The sequence below is a fragment of the Capricornis sumatraensis genome, chromosome 16 (assembly GCF_032405125.1).
Source record: "Capricornis sumatraensis isolate serow.1 chromosome 16, serow.2, whole genome shotgun sequence".
In the NCBI taxonomy this organism is placed as follows: Eukaryota; Metazoa; Chordata; class Mammalia; order Artiodactyla; family Bovidae; genus Capricornis; species Capricornis sumatraensis.
In genome coordinates, this window is record NC_091084.1 from 11,322,293 (window position 1) to 11,342,558 (window position 20,266).

At 39.5% G+C, this 20,266-nt stretch overlaps 1 protein-coding gene across 1 annotated transcript in view; it reads right to left on the reverse strand.

Annotated features, from left to right (window-relative positions):
* The window catches only part of CNTN5 (contactin 5), a 635,147-nt gene that overhangs the window by 452,625 nt on the left and 162,256 nt on the right, over window positions 1-20,266 (reverse strand). Inside the window, exon 5 of the mRNA XM_068988835.1 lies at window positions 6,598-6,801. Within this exon, the coding sequence (XP_068844936.1) occupies window positions 6,598-6,801 (204 nt within the window). The remainder of the gene's footprint in view (window positions 1-6,597; window positions 6,802-20,266) is intronic.

Consider the following 20,266-nt stretch of genomic DNA (forward strand, 5'->3'; position numbering starts at 1 on the left):
TCCTCTTATTGCACTCATCTCTTCTCGCTATCCTTTATAGGGTTTTCATTCTTTTTCTTTCCATTGCAATTTGGCTTATTCAAGGCTTGGTCCTAAGCTCACTTCATTTCATACTTATTTCATGGGCTTTCTTTCTTTTCTTTCTCCCCGCCCCACACCCCCAGGGAGTTCGGAATGTTTCATTTGAACCCAGCCGAAGGCCACAAACTCACCAGGACGTCAGAGTTCCCCCTTAGCTGGGCGGTGCCAGCATCACTTTTCTGGCAGCACAGCCTCCAGGGATGCCCCTCCTTGGTGGTCCCAGAGGAGACCACTGGGGGGCTGCTGGCAAGCGCAGGAGTGGAGGGCTGGCATGCACACAGGTGGCAGCATGGCTCACATCACCACCTCCTTCATGGACTTCTTAACCACAATAATGGTTTATTTATCATTCGCATCGTGGAGACTCATGTTCATATTTCATCACTACTATTGAAACTGAACTGGAGAAGGCAATGGCACCCGACTCCAGTACTCTTGCCTGGAAAATCCTATGTGGAGGAGCCTGGTAGGCTGCAGTCCATGGAGTCGCAAAGAGTCGGACACGACTGAGCGACTTCACTTTCAGTGTTCACTTTCACACATTGGAGAAGGAAATGGCAACCCACTCCAGTGTTCTTGCCTGGAGGATCCCAGGGATAGCAGAGCCTGGTTGGCTGCTGTCTATGGAGTCACACAGAGAAGCGACTTGGCAGCAGCAGCAGCAGCAAAATTTTAAGAGAAATCACATTTAACGTGTATTACAATATTATTTCTTTGTTACAATCAATTTAAAGATTCACTCATGAAAAACACGTCTAGTAGAGCATACGTGTCCACAAATAGCTTTAAAATCTATAACAATACGATACTGAATTCTAATTGTATATTAATCATCTGTTCAGTTCAATTCAGTTCAGTCACTCAGTCATGTCCGACTCTTTGCAACCCCATGAATTGCAGCACACCAGGCCTCCCTGTCTATCACCAACTCCTGGAGTTCACCCAAACTCATGTCCATCGAGTCAGTGGTGCCATCCAGTCATCTCATCCTCTGTCATCCCCTTCTCCTCCTGCCCCCAATTCCTCCCAGCCTCAGAGTCTTTTCCAATGAGTCAACTCTTCGCATGAGATGGCTAAAGTATTGGAGTTTCCCCTTTAGCATCAGTCCTTCCAAAGAACACCCAGCTGATCTCCTCTGAAATGGACTGGTTGGATCTCCTTGCAGTCCAAGGGACTCTCAAGAGTCTTCTCCAAAACCACAGTTCAAAAGCATCAAATCTTCGGTGCTCAGCTTTCTTCGCAGTCTGACTTTCACATCGATACATGACCACTGGACAAATGATAGCCTTGACTAGATGGACATTTGTTGGAATAGTAATGTCTCTGCTTTTGAAGATTGGTCATAACTTCCTTCTAAACAGCATGCATCTTTTAATTGCATGGCTGCAATCACCATCTGCAGTGATTTTGGAGCCCCCCCAAAATAAAGTCTGACACTGTTTCCACTGTTTCTCCATCTATTTCCCATGAAGTAAACATCTACTTATTTTCAGCTTTTACAATCAGTCTATGGGAAAGTTTAGAACTCTTGGTTACATTTACAGGAGAGAATATCAGAGTAAAAGTGGCAGATGAAAGGACATAAAAGTAACGTAGCAAAGGTAAAGGAAAAAATAGGAGTAAAACTATCACTTTGTATAATAGAAAGTCAAGAATTATTTCTAAGAGTTAAGAGGATAGTAGAGATTTAAGCACATTGTCAAATTAAAAAGGAAAGGACAGAAAAGTATTATAGAAATTTAATATGTGGGCAGATAGAAGAAACATGTATATCATATGGGAGAGTGAACAGTTATTCTCTAAACTTGATTAAACAAGAAGCACCGTTTATATGAAAACCTTGGGAAGAAAAATATGAGAAGTGAGATAACTGGCTTTAGGGAATGAGTTTGGATGGAAGAGGTTTGCCCACTCCCCCCGCCTCGCCCCCACCGCAACCCTTATCAGCACTGACAAACCTCTACGTTCCTTTGATAATGGTATATCTCTATGTTAAAAAGTAAAAATTAGTAGGCAATCACAAAGAAAACAACAACCTTAGATAAATTATAGAAAGAACAAATGTGAATTTTCTAACTTTTCTAACAAAAATCTTAAAAAAAACTGTTATTGAATGATGTAGTTGAAATTTAGCAGGTGCTTTCCACCTATTTCTTTTAACTTAGATGTTAACTTTAAAATAACACTTTTATTTTAAAATTGTATTGACCCTTTCATACAGTACTTCACAAACAATTTTTTAAATATAGATGTTTGCAAAATGAAAATGTCAACAATTTCAACTGCTTCAGTAAATTCAACAATATGACTAAAAACATTTTTTTTAACTTAAAGATATAATTTTAGTTATATAAGAAACAATGACTGAAAAGGCCAAAGTGGTATGCTCTGAAAAGGCCAGTGAGAATGAAAATCAACAGTCTAAGAGGGAGGAACTGGTTTTAGCAGGAGGAGGGAAAGTGGAGTATCTCTACTGAATTAGAATAAGGGAAGAACAGTATAAATGGAGATGCAGTTAGATTTGAATTTCCATTCATAGGAAAATAAACTTGACACTGAAATAGTTATATAAAGCAGTGGGTAGAGAAAGAGGCTGACTAATTTGAGAAAAGACAAGATTCCAAAAACTTTTGGGAGAGTTACAAATTAACCATAAACATCAACTTACTAGGATTGAAGGACAATGTTGAAGCTGGTGATCATGCATGCTTGATGAGTGTAACTTTCTAGTAGCTTTCAGGTTCCAAAGCAGTCACAAATTAAGTATATACTGAATTCATTGGGAGTGGCATTTTGACAAGCAAGAGCAACAGCATCAGAAGGGCAAATGAGTTTAAATATCAGCAAACAAATTACACTAATTCTAGAAATGCTTGACAATGGAAAGTAGAAGGTAAAGTTAAGTGCCACACCTAGGCTATGGAATAAAAGAAATGCAAGAATGCTGATCGTAAGTACTGAGCTTTTAAATCACTAGTGAAGGTGGAATCAATTTTTGGATTCTGACTTCACATGTGCTTCTCTTCTTTGTGAAAGTCAATGTAATGTTTAGGGTTGTTGTGTGAAAAGAAGGCAGGATAGCCTAAACAACCTCAGGTCTTATCCAAATGCATGGTATTATTACATCAGTTCAGTTCAGTCACTCAGTCGTGTCTGACTCTTTGTGACCCCATGAACCGCAGCAAGCAAGACCTCCCTGTCTATCACCAACTCCCAGAGTTCACCCAAACCCATGTCCATCGAGTCAGTGATGCCATCCAACCATCTCAGCCTCTGTTCTCCCCTTCTCCTCCTGCCCTCAATCTTTCCAAGAATCAGTCTTTTATCAGGTGGCCAAAGTATTGGTGTTTCAACTTCAACATCAGTCCTTCCAATGAACACCCAGGAATGATCTCCTTTAGGATGCACTGGTTGGATCTCCTTGCAGTCCAAGGGACTCTCAAGGGTCTTCTCCAACACCACAGTTCAAAAGCATCAATTCTTTGGCACTCAGCTTTCTTTATAGTCCAACTCTCATATCCATACATGACTACTGGAAAAATCATAGCCTTGACTAGACGGACCTTTGTTGGCAAAGTAACATCTCTGCTTTTTAATATGCTGTCTAGGTTGGTCATAACTTTTCTACCAAGGAGCAAGCGTCTTTTAATTTCATGGCTGCAGTCACCATCTGCAGTGATTTTGGAGCCCCCCAAAATAAAGTCTGACACTGTTTCCACTGTTTCCCCATCTATTTCCCATGAAGTGATGCCATGATCTCAGTTTTCTGAATGTTGAGCTTTAAGCCAACTTTTTCATTCTCCTCTTTCACTTTCATCAAGAGACTCTTTAGTTCTTCTTCACTTTCAGCCATAAGAGTGGTGTCATCTACATATCTGAGGTTATTGATATTTCTCCCGGAATCTTGCTTCCAGCTTGTGCTTCCTCCAGCCCAGCATTTCTCATGATGTACTCTGCATATAAGTTAAATAAGCAGGGTGACAATATACAGCCTTGATGTACTCCTTTTCCTATTTGGAACCAGTCTGTTGTTCCATGTCCAGTTCGAACTGTTGCTTCTTGACTTGTATACAGTTTCTCTAGAGGTAGGTCAGGTGGTCTGGTATTCCCATCACTTTCAGAATTTTCCACAGTTTATTGTGATCCACAGAGTCAAAAGCTTTGACATAGTCAATAAAGCAGAAATAGATGTTTTTTTTTTTAACTCTCTTGCTTTTTCGATGATCCAGTGGATGCTGGCAATTTGATCTCTGGTTCCTCTGCCTTTTCTAAAACCAGCTTGAACATCTGGAAGTTCGCAGTTCATGTATTCCTGAAGCTTGGCTTGGAGAATTTAGAGCATTACTTTACTAGCACATGCTGCTGCTGCTGCTGCTGCTGCTGCTAAGTTGCTTCAGTTGTGTCCGACTCTGTGTGATCCCATAGATGGCAGCCCACCAGTCTCCTCTGTCCATGGGATTTTCCAGGCAAGAGTACTGGAGTGGAGTGCCATTGCCTTCTCCGTTACTAGCATGTGAGATGAGTGCAATTGTGCAGTAGTTTGAGTATTCTTTGGCATTGCCTTTCTTTGGGATTGGAATGAAAACTGACCTTTTCCAGTCCTTTGGCCACTGCTGAGTTTTCCAAATTTGCTGACATATTGAGTGCAGCACTTTCACAGCATTATCTTTTAGGAGTTTGCATAAATTGGTGTAAATGGAATTAGTTATTGTCTAGTCAGCAAAATGTTACAATTTTCAAACAAAGACATTCCAAATTCTTGAGGAATTCATGAGAAAATACTCAAAACTTTATGAAAATGGCTTATAGAGAATCATTTTATTTGTAAGCTACCAACTAGATAAGTCTTAAAAATGCACATCTTTTCTCCTTCAGTTTTTTCACCGTATAAACATTCTTATATAATTTTGAGGTTGGCATACTACACACACAGTCATAGCTTTAATTGTAGTGGTGGAATACACAGTGCTGACTCTTCAATCTCTTTATCCAGCCCAGTTCTTTGCTGTGCATATTAGGATTAAATTTCAGTATACATACTACATATTTCCACATAGATATCCCATAAACATCTCATTATTCCTTTATCCGTCTTATCTCTTTTCATGAAAAGAATCATGACCCATCTGATGAACTAGGTGAAAGCGTCCTCCTACTCCAGAGCCCCATGTTTAATTAATCATCACATTCTGACAATTCTACTTTGCTGGTGTCCCAGGCAGGCATGTTTGCTACCCTGCAGTGTTATTACCGCAGCTTTCATTCTGTCCCTCCTCATTTCTTGGCTGCTTAGTTTCAGTAGCCTCTAAATTGGTCTCCCAATTTTCCTTCTTATTTCTCATTTGGCAATCCACTCGAGTACTCTTGCCTGGAAAATCCCATGGACAGAGGAGCCTGGTAGGCTATAGGCCATGGGGTCGCAAAGAATCAGACACAACTCAGCGACTTCACTTCACTTGCACTTTCCTCCATGCCATTACCTAGCAGTGTGACCTTTTGCATTTCACTGCATCTCTTTAAAATTGGCTTCCTTATCTCTGAAATAGATACTGCATTTATATATTCTACCTGATAGAATCATAGAATTATTGCTAATAAATACATACATTGTATATGAACTCTGGTTATACTGGTCATACTTCACTTCAGCATATACTCTAAACTAAGTATATAAAGACTACCATTGAAACAGATTATTTTTTAAGCTTCACAATCCATCAGGATTCTCGAGCTCACTTCTTAATAATATCCTCATAGGTTTTTTATTGCATGACAGAGCAAGCCACATATCATATATCAACTATAATATAGCACTTTACTTCTTTAATGCAATGCTTAGCTGTAAATGTCTATAACAACAAATGAAGTATTTAAATTTGAAGATATCTTGGATATATGGCAATACCTATAAATATAGAATCATCATTTCTGCCTGAATTGCACTTTAAAAAGTTCCAACTGCTTCTATTATTGAAAAAGTAATAATAACAATTATAACTATACCATGAAGTATTAAAAGCTGAACATTCAATTTGAAGGTGGCTAAAGTGAAAAAGTGATGAAAAATGAACCTTGTAAAATGCTTGCAATTTATACACATATGCTATATAGAGGCCCTAAAGAGCAAAGAAAAGAATTGTGGAGTTTTTATTACAGTTCATCTTTTCAGAATCCCTTTCCCTTTCTGGCACTAGGGTAGTGCTATGGTTAATAGTTCTCATCTATCGATCATCCCTTTCCTATGTAAGAAAATTTATTCTAATATATCCAAATCTTAGACTAAATGTGTAGGGTTTCTAAATATTGCAAATGTCTTTTTATTTTATTTGGGCTAGGTTTAAGAGTTTAGAAGACCACTAACACATTTTTAAAAGTGTTTTTATATAGAAGTTCAATTGACTTATAATATTGTGTTAATTTCAGATATACAGCCTAGTGATTCACTATTTTTGCAGACGATACTCATTTTTTCACATTTGAAGTAGCTAACCATTAAATCCAGGTCAGGCAACTTACCATCATTACGCAGAGTCAGTGGTGTTGGAGGACTAAGTACTCGAGCATTCGTCACTGTGTTTTTCACCAGACAAATATAGCTGCCAACATCGGATGTTTGGACTTTAGAAATATAAAGGTTGCCTGTCTCCTGGGAAATGAACCGCCGGCTGTCTTCGGCCACAAAGGAAGGGAATTCATTAAATACCCAGCTATAGATGATTTCTGAAAATATACAAAATTTAATGGTTGAAAGATAGATTATTTTATCAACAGTTACACTCAAAGTTTTATTAAGTGTTAGATATGTTGCAAGATTATACATATGTGATTCAGATATCTATATCATTTTGTATTTTATGTTCAAAGAACTGTAGCTCTTCATTATTAAATGAAGAGCTGAAATATTTTATTTCTTAAATGTTTCTTAAAGTCTTTATCCATTCATCCATGCACTCATTCACTCAATTCTAATATGTGTTGAATGTGTTTTAGATGACTGGCACTATGATATGATGAGACTGAAATTAAAAATATGAGAGAGAGAGTCTCCCATTCTCAAAGATCAGTCTAATGAGAGAGATCTACCCAAACCTATGAAAAACTATGTGGAATAAAGAAATGGAGGAGTGGATTGTATTGAAAGGAAGATGAGGGAAAAGGAAGTTAAGCCACAAGTCAATCAGCAAAAAATTCAACTGAGATGCCTGAGCTACATTCATTTACTAATTTTTTCACCAAATACTAGTTGAGGGTTATGGTAGGCCAAGAATGCACCAGTTAGGGGGGAAAAAATGTCTGTGTTCTCATGGAGCTTTCATTATAGTGGAAAGAGCAAGAATATAGATCCAAAATAAGTACTTGTCAAGTGGTAATAAGTGCTGGGAAGAAATCTAAAGCATGAATACAGACCTGGAGAATGACAGGGGTGAAAAAGACATGTGAATTTATATTTTAAAACTCTGACTGCTGGGTAGAGATGAGAAAATGTGAGGACAAAGCAGAGACTAGGGGGAGGGGGAAGCAGGAGGAAAAATGTCCACTAGCCTCAGTGGCTATTTTCAAAACAACATGAAATATGTAAATGATTTGCACTAGAATGGTGCTTAGTGGTAGGGACAGTAGTGGTAAAGTGGTGAGAAGTGATTGGTTCTAGTAAAAATATGATGTTAGAGCTGAATGGAATTGCTGATGGATTGATTATGAAATGTGAGAAGGCAAAAAAGATTAGTCAAGGAGTAAGATTTTGAGCCACCACCACAGTTCTAAGTTACTGAAGTGAAAAATCCAAGGAAGGGAATTAGAAGTTAGAGATACTGGAAATAAATCCAAATGACTAAACACAGATTAACATGGTGTGTATGTTGTGTTAAGGAACTTGCGCTCTATCCTGGATGTTTTCTAGCAAAGAGTTGACATAAATATACACATCTGTAGGTGTGGGGAAAGAACAAATTAGCCATGATGACACAGTTGGGCTCTCTCACACCATGGCCTCTCACTTTTGCCCCATGTTTTTTTTTTTTTTTTTTTTCTTGCCCCATGATGTTGCCCACATCATGAGGTACTTGCTTGGCCACAGGCTACTATGTGCCATATACCTGTAGGAATTTCAGCATGAAACCCTGGCTGCTGCTGCACTGGGGCTATACTGGAGTGACATCATGGTTATCTTATGTGAAGTTATGTTAGGGTTTCATTATGGCCATATTATGGTCATTTCTGGCTGCTGCTGCAGCTGCTGCATTAGCCAGGAAAGAGGCTGTGTTATGGCTGCCGTGCCAGCCAGGAGAGAATAAATGTGTCTGCCGTCCCTATGGCTGCTCACATCTTCTTCCAGCCTCTTAGCTTGCCCCTTGGGTTCAGTGATCATTGTGAACAGCAAGACAATTGACATCACAAACAGGAAGAGTGATACAATTGGTATAGTTTGCAGAATACCCAGCAGGTAGAAGAGTCTGAGGCTCCAACAGGTGGAGGAAGCCAGTGGCCACCTTATAGCTTCCTCTCAGCATGGATTCTGGTGGGAGACTGGGAGGCAGTGGACAGTTCACTAAATAGCACTGAAAGACATTACAGGCAGTGAATTCCTCTTTGCTGAACAAAGCAGCATGGACTGCTGCTGGCACCATCAGGTGGACTTTCCTGACTTCCCTGAAGGTGAATATGGATCATACCCTATGCAATGCTGCACAAGTGCACAATGTGCAGAGATGTTTGGAAGAACTAGATCAATGTATATTGATGTTAGGGCCTTGTGGCCCTAAACCCATGGCCTTGAAGAACCCAGCATCTCTGACAGTGAGGCAGAAAGTGACAGTGATGATGAACATTATGAGATTAAGGAGAACGATGAAGGACGTTGTGAGACTGAGGATACCTGCTTGGCAACAAGGCCTGTTGTACAGCAGAAAGTAAAGCATGAGCAGTCTATGGCCTGGGTGGAATTCCTCAAGGGGGCCCCAGTGTGACCGAGTTCACAACATATCAATCATGTACTCAGGTGGAGTTGGTTGACTTGGGTAAGCAGTTTTGGAAAAAGCATGGGGGGCGGGGCAAGGGGGGCCCATTAGCAGCATGGCTTTTGTGACTTTGGGACACAGGGGTGGACAGTATCATATGTGTTACGGATGGTCCAGTTCAATTCAGTTGCTTAGTCATGTCAGATTGTTTGAGACCCCATAGACTGCAGCACTCCAAGCCTCCCTTTCCATCACCAACTCCCAGAGCTTACTCAAACTCATGTCCATTGAGTCAGTGATGTCATCCAACCATCTCATCCTCTGTCATCCCCTTCTCCTCCTGCCTTCAATCTTTCCCAGCATCAGGGTCTTTTCCAATGAGTCAGTTCTTCACATCAGGTGGCCAAACTATTGGAGTTTCAGCTTCAGCATCAGTTCAGTTCAGTTCAGTTCAGTCGCTCAGTCATGTCTGACTCTTTGCAACCCCATGAATTGCAGCACGCCAGGCCTCCTTGTCCATCACCAACTCCCGGAGTTCACTCAGACTCACGTCCATCCAGTCAGTGATGCCACCAAGCCATCTCATCCTCTGTCGTCCCCTTCTCCTCCTGCCTCCAATCCCTCCCAGCATCAGAGTCTTTTCTAATGAGTCACCTCTTCGCATGAGGTGGCCAAAGTACTGGAGTTTCAGCTTTAGCATCATTCCTTCCAAAGAAATCCCAGGGCTGATCCCCTTCAGAATGTACTGGATGGATCTCCTTGCAGTCCAAGGGACTCTCAAGAGTCTTCCCCAACACCACAGTTCAAAAGCATCAATTCTTCAGCACTCAGCATCAGTCCTTTCAATGACTATTCAGGACTGACTTCCTTTAGGATGGACTGGTTGGATGTCTTTGCTGTCCAAGGGACTCTAAAGAGTCTTCTCCAACACCACAGTTCAAAAGCATCAATTCTTCAGCGTTCAGCTTTCTTTATAGTCCAACTCTCACATGAAGACATGACTACTGGAAAAACCATAGCCTTGACTAGAGGGACCTTTGTTGTCAAAGTAATGTCTCTGCTTTTTACTATGCTGTCTAGGTTGATCATAATTTTTCTTCCAAGGAGCAAGCGTCTTTTAATTTCATGCCTGCAGTCATCATCTGCAGTGATTTTGGAGGGTTGGCATCTATAACCATTTACCCTTCATTGAGACAAAGCTTGCAGAATGCTAAACTACTCGTGCAAGGGAGGCCTAACCAAATGCATGCCTTCATGGAATGGATTAAGGCTGCCTCCCACATTATGTGGTCAAACGTGGGAGAGCTCCTGGATACTGTGAGTAAATGGCATATCTATACCAACCTGACCCAAATGGTGAGAGAACGGGGCACGAAGCATTGATATTTAACCTAAATACCTGAGGCCCCAATGACAAGCGTTTTACTGGAAGCATTCAATATGCCATTTTGAACAATGCCCCATCTACTGCTTTTGAATCCAGGACTGCTATTCTTGTGACTTATGTGTGGTGCCACATCTATGAGGTGACCTTGATAGCAGCTAGCTTAGGAGAAACAGAGGGACAGCAGGAGGCAAAGGGGATTAGAAGTTTGAAGACCCTGAAGGGGGCCTGAGCTGGTAAAGGCCCCCTCCTGGTGGTGAGAATGCAAACGTAGGCTGATTTGTTGGCAGCAGGAATTGACAAATAATACTGACACATAGCCCAGTGCTCTGTTCCCAGAGCTGTGGAGGCAACTGAGACCAGAGTAGAAGTTTACCAAGTTTGGGAAGCATCCATAGCAAGAGGTACAGGTGGTTCAGTTAAAAGATTACATGGCGCCCAAGAATGTTCTTTTGGATGATGCCCTTTTCCACTTTGAATACGGCTCAGACCAAGGTGCCCTCCTGAAGACTCAGGGACTGGAGATCGCATGTAGAACTTGTAATTCACTGGTCACTAGCTAATGCACAGAGAGTAATGGCCCTGGTTGAAACCAGTGCTGAATGCAACCTTGTTTACGTCTAGCCAGAGGCTGTGTCCTTACCTTTGGAAATTGGAAGGCTCCCTATGTGAAAGGCTTTGTCCTATAATGTATGATGTAGGTTTACGCTGTGTTCTATAATGTAGATTTAGAACAGTGAACTGTAAAGGCCATGCCCTGTGATGTGCTACTAACTTCTCATTCTCCTGTGGATTTAGAACAGTGTGAAAGCATTTGGAATGATGTGGTGCCCTGTGAATGCCGAAATTTCCCACCTTGAAGAAGTGGGCCTGGCGCCTGTAGGGGGTTTTTGCAGGTCCTTAATAAAAAAGCTTGAAGGGGTGGAGTTGACCTTGTGGAGGCTTTCCTGCAATTTTACAAGGACAACTGGTGGACTAGACTTGGCCAAGGAAGATAAAGGCACTCCACATGTAGTGGGCGGCTCTTCTAGTCCCACGAGGGCAAGGACTGCAACATGAGTTCCAGGTGATACCTGCTGTGTGTTGTGGATGTAACTGTTTTTGTAGCATCTACTGCTGTTGCAAGATGTATATTCAAGGGTCAATTTTACTCACCAAGGGACCATCACAAGAGATTGACTGCATGTGGATTGTGAGGTGTGAGACCCTGAAGGGGTGGAGTTTAGGGAAAGGGCAAATTAGCCCAGGTGGCAAGGTCAGGCTCTCTTGCCACATGGCCTCTCGCTCTTGCCCCATGTTTGGTGAATAATGATTATGCAGTATCTGAGATCATGGCATCCAGTCCCATCACTTCAGGCCAAATAGATGGGGAAACAATGGAACCAGTGAGAGACTTTATTTTCTTGGGCTCCCAAAACACTGCAGATGGTGACTGCAGCCATGAAATTAAAAGATGCTTGCTCCTTGGAAGAAAAGATATGAAAAACCTAGACAGCATATTAAAAAGCAGAGACATTACTTTACCTAAAAAGGTGCATATAGTTAAAGCTATGGCTTTTCCAGTAGTCATATATGGGTATAAGCTGAGCTCCTAAGAATTGCTGCTTTTGAACTGTGGTGTTGGAGAAGACTCTTGAGAGTCCCTTGGACTGCAAGGAGATCCAACCAGTCCATCCTAAAGAGAATCAGTCCTGAAAATTCATTGGAAGGACTGAATTTGAAGTGGAATCTCCAATACTTTGACCACCTGATGTGAAGAACTGACTCATTGGAAAAGACCCTGATGCTGGAAAAGACTGAGGCAGGAGGAGAAGGTGACGACAGAGGATGAGATGGTTGGATGGCATCACCAACTCAATGGACATGAGTTTGAGCAAGCTCAGGGAGCTGGTGATGGACAGTGAGGCCTGGAGTGCTACAGCCCATGGGGTTGCAAAGAGTTGGACATGACTGAGTGACTGAACTGAACTGAGCTGAATGGCTGAGCTCATTTACAGCACTGTGCATGTGTGTCATGAAGTTCATGCTTGGTCACAGGCTCCTTAGTGTGGTACACCTGTAGGAGTTTCACCATGAAAGCCCTGGCTGCTGCTGCACTCAGAGAAGGTGATGGCAGCCCACTCTAGTACTCTTGCCTGGAAAATCCCATGGAGAGAGGAGCCTGGTAGGCTGCAGTCCATGGGGTCACAAAGAGTCGGACATGACTGAGCAACTTCACTTTCACTTTTCACTTTTCACTTTCAAGCATTGGAGAAGGAAATGGCAACCCACTCCAGTGTTCTTGCCTAGAGAATCCCAGGGATGAGGGAGCCTAGTGGGCTGCCATCTATGGGGTCACACAGAGTTGGACACGACTGAAGTGACTTAGCAGCAGCAGCAGCTGCTGCACTAGGGCTACATTGGAGAGACATCATCATTATATTATATTATGGCTTCATTATGGCTGTATTATGATTATGTTCTGGCTGCTGCTACAGCTGCTATGTCAGCCAGGAGAGAGTCTGTGTTATGGCTGCCATGCTAGCCAGGAGAGAATAAACGTGTCTGCAGTTCCTACAGCTCCTCATATCTTCTTCCAGCATCATAGCTCGTGCCTTGCCTTCCCTAAGTTCAGTGAACAGAGAGACAGTGTGAACAGCCAAGACAACTACCATCATGAACAGGAACAGTGATACAGTAGGGTATTCTGGTGATTCTGCAAAGGCTGAATTTAAGTAAGCCCAAGGTTGCTGAAGGGAGCGAGAGAATATTGCATACTAAAGGTAAGAGCTGAATAAATCTGAATCAGAACCTAATCATAACAACAAGAAGAAGGATATTGGGATATTGGCCCAATAAATACATAGGAGGAGCTTCCCTGGTGACTCAGACAGTAACAAATTCTCCTGAGATGCAGGAGACTTGGGTTTGATCCCTGGGTCAGGAAGATCCCCTGGAGAAGAGAATGCCTACTCACTCCAGTATTCTTGCTTGGAAAATTCCATGGAAAAAGGAGACTGGTGGGCTATATCTCATGTAGTCACAAAGACTACACTTTCAAGACAAATGAAGAGACAGATAGTTCAGGAACATTTTCATATCTCCCTTGAATGGCTGGGAGGAGGATGGCATGTGAAGTTCAGGATTAAATAAAAATGAGGTCAAACTACTTTAAGGAGAAAGATCATTGGTTCACTTTCAGGACATTTTGAGTTTGAGGCAAATCCACATAAGCAGTTCCAGCAGTTGGTAAACATGTGTTTGAAGTTCACGAGAGTAAATCTGTGGTTGGAAGTTATTGGTGTATTGGTGTAATTGAATTAAGTAAGTAGATGAGAATAAATATGGTGAGAAGATAATTCTCTGGAAAACACAACATATAAATAAAAGAAAGAAAACAAAAACTGTTCAGAAGGGGAGAGGGAAGGAACCATTGGAAAAATTCAAGGGGAATAAAGAAAATGCAGTGCCACAGAGGCCAATGGCTCAACCATTTCAGGAGGGTTAAATAATGCCGGCTAAGGAAAAAGGACTTAGTAGGAATATTTATAAAGATAATAAAGGTAAATGTTACTTAAGATTGACATTTGGGATATCACTGAATGGAAACTTCAATAGATGAGAGGAAATCAAAACCATATTGCAACTGAGTTAATAAAAGAAAAAAAAATTGTTTGCCAATAGCATTAAAATCTCAATAGACATTAGAATTACCTGTGTTATAGCTGAAAGAGCAGATTTTGAGGTCCCCTTTCTCCACAGTTATTTGTTTAATAACATCACTTGAACTTTTTAGAAAGCTCAAATGTGATTCTAATCTACAGGGAGGATTAGAAAGCCCTATTTTATGCCTTTCTTCTCTTCCTTTTTCTCTCTCCTTCCTTCTCTCCCTTCTCCTCCCTCCCTCCTTTCTCCCTTCCAATATATGGCTTATTCTAATTGTTATAATGAGAGTTTCATTTGTTGCTGAAACAACACTCAGACATTTTGATACTTTTTGCAATTTATTTTTGGGTTAGACTTTACTGGAGTTATCTTGATTTTTGATTTGTATTACTAGAAATTTTGGAATAAATAAAGCAAAGAACAATCACATTAGAGACTATCATTAACTGAAATCTAATTTTGTTGTACCAATAGTGTTTCTTGAGTCAATGTTTTTTAAAATATTGTATTTTAAAAAATACAATAGTTTTGTGTAAATAGTATTTACACAAAATTGGCATTTTTTTCTCAAATTTTATAGGTTAATGGGTATTTGGGTATTCAACAATGTTCATTTAGTTTTTAAAATAACTTTTTAGTTTTACATAGCAAAGCATTTCATAATTTTAAGAAGGATAAAAAGTGGAAATAGTACACAGTAGAAAAGCTGACAGTCTGAATTTGGATTGGATTTTCTGCCTGTGCCAAAAATGAATATATTGAACCAATCTAAACCTCTCTTAAAGTTACTGTTTACTTTCTCTTATACATTTTTTTTTCATTCTCTATCAGCATTTATTTAAAATTCTTTTCAAACTTATCTTTACTTTCATGAAAAAACAAGCATTCACTTTATTTTTGGTATGTCAGAACCTGAAGATAACAAAATGATTCAGGAAAGTAGTAAAACATAGTTGGCTCTGGGGGCATAGCCTTTACTCCCATATAACACTTGGCTTCATAACAATTATGCTTGGCCTTAAAAATATTTTAATATAAACTGATATATTAAATATTGAAATATTGATATCATCACACATTATCAGAAGTTGGTCAGTTGTGATTTTTCCCATTCCTATCAGGTTTTTTTTTTCTTTTTTTAAATAGTATGTTTGACTTAGACAACTTAAAATGTTTTAGAAGTCTTGATATTATTCTTCAATGTGTATCCCATAAAGTTTTTATGTTAAATTTCTCTAGTGCATTTTTTTAAACTGTGTGATAACATACATTTTGTTTACAAACTTGTACTGTGTTGACTTAAGGTTTTGGTTTCTTATGGGAGATTTTTTTAACTTTTTTCCTGAGTCAGTGAGAGCCATTCAGTTTCACTGAAAGAATAGTACATTAAGGACCTGGTTTGGTGCAGACATTTATTCTAACTTTCCCTCTGAGGAAGACCCAAAGACTTGTCCTTTATACCAGCATGAACAATCATCCTCAAGCTCCTAGAGTCTATAGTCTATCTCTATGAATCTTTGTTGCCAACATTTCCTCAGGATTAATGGATTAATAGTATTCCTAGAGGTCAGTTAGGATTTATTCCTTGATATTTTTCTATTTGTTTCTGATACCTGCTTTTTTCCCATTCCTGTGAGCTTGGCTATATATTAAGCTTTATTTTATTTCTCATTTCTAAATTAGGGGAAAGGTTCTAGGTTGGCTCTATTTTCCTAGTTGAATGTCTGGGTTTTGTGGCTTTGTTCATTGCAGACTTTCATCACACTTGGTGTAATTGATTCAGTGTCACCAAACAGACTAGCTTTCTTTTGCTCCCCTGACAAGATGATTACTTAAATGATATATTTCTATGTCTACAGGGTATAAAAACATGATCATCCTTACGGGAAAAGGTGTTAATTTCTTATAACTGCAGTGCCATTAATTTTTGTAAAAAAGTATTGAGAAAGGGGAATAAAACTGCATACTGCACTCTCTGAAGTCTTTGAAAACCATTTCAATGAGTAATCATATGCAATTCATTTCAACATTCTCTAATATAACTGCAAGTTAGAAGATAACCATTCTTCTTCCTAATAATGTGTGTACATAGTAGAAGCTGTGGGTCAAAAGATTTGGAGAGAACACAATGTATATAGCAATTGATTTGTTCATCACCGAATTAATACTATGACTCTTTTAGGGAGTCTGTTTTTTTTTGTTGTTTGTTTGTTTTTGGTTTTTATCCTTGTCAGCTATAAAAAGGAAAACCTAAAAATCAGAACCTTCTCTATTTTTTAATATGTTTTATGGTTTATAATAAAATTTTAAGCTAATGGGCTATATTTATCACAATCTCTGCTCTTATCTGTTTTTGGTTATCCTTGTAATGTGAGATATATAAAATAGCTATAATTATAATTTGTTCTTTATTATACCAGTGGAACTATTTAGTTTGTTTTAATATTAAATTAAGCTTCTTACTTGTAGTTTGATAAGCTTTTTTTTTTTCATTTTTACTGGATACTGATTCATAGAGTGTATGTCATAAGCAATTTAGTATTTATTAATTGCTTTGTAAACATTGTTGGTTTTACAGTTCCATTATCTGTTATGACTCCTTTGCCTCCAGTTCTGAAGAAATAATTGATGTGAATATATTTGAATAATGAAAATTAGTAAGTTATTGGATAAAATGGTACTGCTTTAAAAATTGGCACAATGAAGATTTTTGCTTATATAAAGTTTGTAGCTGGTGGCTAGCTACCATTTTGAATTTTAAAATTAATGATATCATGAAGGAAATTATAGGGAAGTATACGATTAATTATCCATTACTACTTAGTGTAAGGGGATATACTCCTTGGAAGGAAAGTTATGACCAACCTAGATAGCATATTGAAAAGCAGAGACATTACTTTGTCAACAAAGGTCCATCTAGTCAAAGCTATGGTTTTTCCAGTGGTCATGTATGGATGTGAGAGTTGGACTATAAAGAATGCTGAGCACCAAAGAATTGATGCTTTTGAACTGTGGTATTGGAGAAGACTCTCAAGAGTCCCTTGAACTGCAAGGAGATCAAACCAGTCAATCCTGAAGGAAATAATTCCATTCCTGAATATTCATTGGAAGGACTGATGTTGAAGCTGAAACTCCAATACCTTGGCCACCTGATATGAAGAACTGACTCATTGTAAAAGACCCTGGTGCTGGGAAAGATCGAAGGTGGAAAGGAAAAGCAATGACAGAGAATGGGATGGTTGGATGGCATCACCGACTCAATGGACATGAGTTTGGGTAAACTTTGGGAGTTGGTGATGGACAGGGAGGCCTGACGTGCTGTGGTTCACGGGGTCACAAAGACTCAGCCACGACTGAGTGACTGAACTGAACTGAATCTGAAACTAAGGTAATGTTATTTGTGATAGAAAATGTCATTATTAGCAACATTAAGTACTCTTGCCAGAGTAGAAACTAAATCTACTGCATTTACCACCATACCCCTTAGGACCCAACAAAATGGCTGGTATGTAGTTGCTGAATACATAGTTGATGAGAAAATGAATAATTAGAAGATAAATACCAATATATATATATTTAATAAATAGTTCTAAATTTTAAGAGTAGATTTTTTTCATATTTTAAATTTCTTATTGCAAATTTTTTAAGATGTACTTGAACTTATCTTGGCCTTTAGACTATAAATGAAAGATTATGTTTGATAACTGAGCTAAAAACAGATCCTGTGAAGTAATGTAAGCAGTTTTAAAGATCTGGTTTGTACAGTCAATGAACAAAAGAGAAAGGGTCATGTTTACAAAGTTACTATGAAATATTTTTGTGATTTATTCTATTAAGTAAATTAAACAGAGGTTTAGAGGGATGTTAAATTTGAGGTGATTCAACCCCCCTCTTTCATGGTTGGTGACTACAGCCATGAAATTAGACACTAGCTTCTTGGAAGGAAGACTATGACAAACCTAGATAGTGCATTGAAAAGCAAAGATATCACTATGCCAACAATGGTCCATATAGTCAAAGCTATGGTGGTTCAAGTAGTGATTACAGATGTGAGAGTTGGACCATAAAGAAGGCTGAATGCCAAGGAACTGATGATTTTGAACTGTGGTCCTGGAGAAGACTCTTGAGAGTCCCTTGGACAAAAAGGAGATCAAACCCATCAGTCCTATAAAAATCAGCCCTGGATATTCATTGAAAAGACTGATGCTGAAGCTGAAGCTCCAATACTTTGTCCACCTGATGTGAACAGTCAACTCGTTTGAAAAGATCCTGCTACTGGGAAAGACTGAAGGCAAAAGAAGAGGGTGGCAGAGGATGGGATGGTTGGATAACATCACCAATTCAATGGATGTGAACTTGGGTGAACTCTGGGAGAGGATGAGGGCCAGGGAGACCTGGTGTGCTGGAGTCTACAGTGTCACAAAGAGCTGGACACAACTTAGCAACTGAACAACAACCACCACCTCCCTCTCAGGTTAACAGTCTTAATGGTGGTCAGTCATTTTGCCTCTTGAACATATCACTGTCACTGTTGAGGAAGCTGATTTGGCAGCTCGAGTTATTAAATGGATCATATCTAAAGGTTATTTTGGCTGCTAGTTTTAGAATAGAGACTGAGATCAAGACAACTTCGAGTACTCACAAGTAAGTAGTGATACACTTTTATATGCAAAGCACCATTTAAGGTATGTAGATATAAGGTAGAGCTGGGAAAGGAAAGGAACTAACTTGAGAATTAAGTATGAATTGCACACTTTGCACATTTTCCCCCAACTCCCAGTCACACACATACACAGAGATTATAAGGCAATGCTGTGAGTGAATGAGACTATGGACTTTGGAATCACAGAGATCATAGTTCCAGTGATGGATGCATGATCTAATGACCTATGTACATTTGGGCAAACTAGGGACTTCCCTGGTGGCTCAGACGGTAAAGGGTCTGTCTGCAATGTGGGAGACCCAGATTCGATTCCTGGGTCGGGAAGATCCCCTGGAGAAGGAAATGGCAATCCATGCCAGTACTCTTGCCTGGAAAATCCCATGAACAGAGGAGCCTTGTAGGCTACAGTCCATGAGTCGCAGAGAGTCGGACACAACTGAATGACTTCACTCACTCACTTTAGTCTCTCATCGGTAAAATGCAGTTAATGGTGAAATTGTATGCTAAATGAGATATTATATGTAAGAGGAGTACTTCTAGAACTAGATGCAGTTATTACCATCACTATAATCATATTCAACATTAAGTTGTGAGGCTCAAACTGGTGAGCCAGTGGCAAATTATACCTAATAATTTCTAGAGAAAAAAATGCAGTCTGACTCATCCTAAGCCTATATCTTGTCATCATATTTTATCTTTGCATCACACTGCTTTAATTTTTATATTCTAATATTGTGAGTGTGCGTGCGTGCTGAGTTGTTTCAGTCATGTCCAACTCTTAGTGACCCTATGGTCCATAGCCCGCCAGGCTCCTCTGTCCATGGGATTCTCCAGGGAAGAACACCGGTGTGGGTTGCCATTCCCACCTCCAGAGGATCTTCCTGACCCAGGGACTAGACCTGCATCTCTTGCATCTCCTGAATTGGTAGTAGGTGCTTGACCACTAGTGCCGCCTGGGAAGCCTATTCTAATATTACTGAATCTCAATTTCAATATTTATAAAATAGAATAGTAATATCTAAATGATATGATTGTGCTGAGGGTTACATAAGCCACTTAAATGAGAGTGTTCAACCTGCAGAAACTGTTCAGTAAGGGTACCTGTTGGCTTAGGATAAATGACCTGATATATTCCAGTAGAATTTGGTGCGGTGCAGATTCTTTGTGAACCTTGTACATCTGGGTTTAATTTCTACAAGTGTCAAATATTTCACCTCTAAAACTTAGCCAGAAGCAAGAATCCTGAGAGCAACAGCCAAAGAAAGTTGTCTAACTGACACTTGGTTAGAGCCCAGAGAATCAAGATATTTTTTAAGATGTTGTGAAAAACGCAAGAGAGGACATTTATCATATGTTTTAAAAATTGAATCATCTTAATACAAAGACAGTCTGTATTACATAGTTTCAGTTATCTTGGTTGAAGAAAACAAAGTACTAATTCTTCTTTTTATAAGTTTTTGAGACATGTATTGTCATTATGTTTATTACCTAGAGTCAGAAGCAACAGAGTTCTGCTTAAGAATTATAATATGTCAC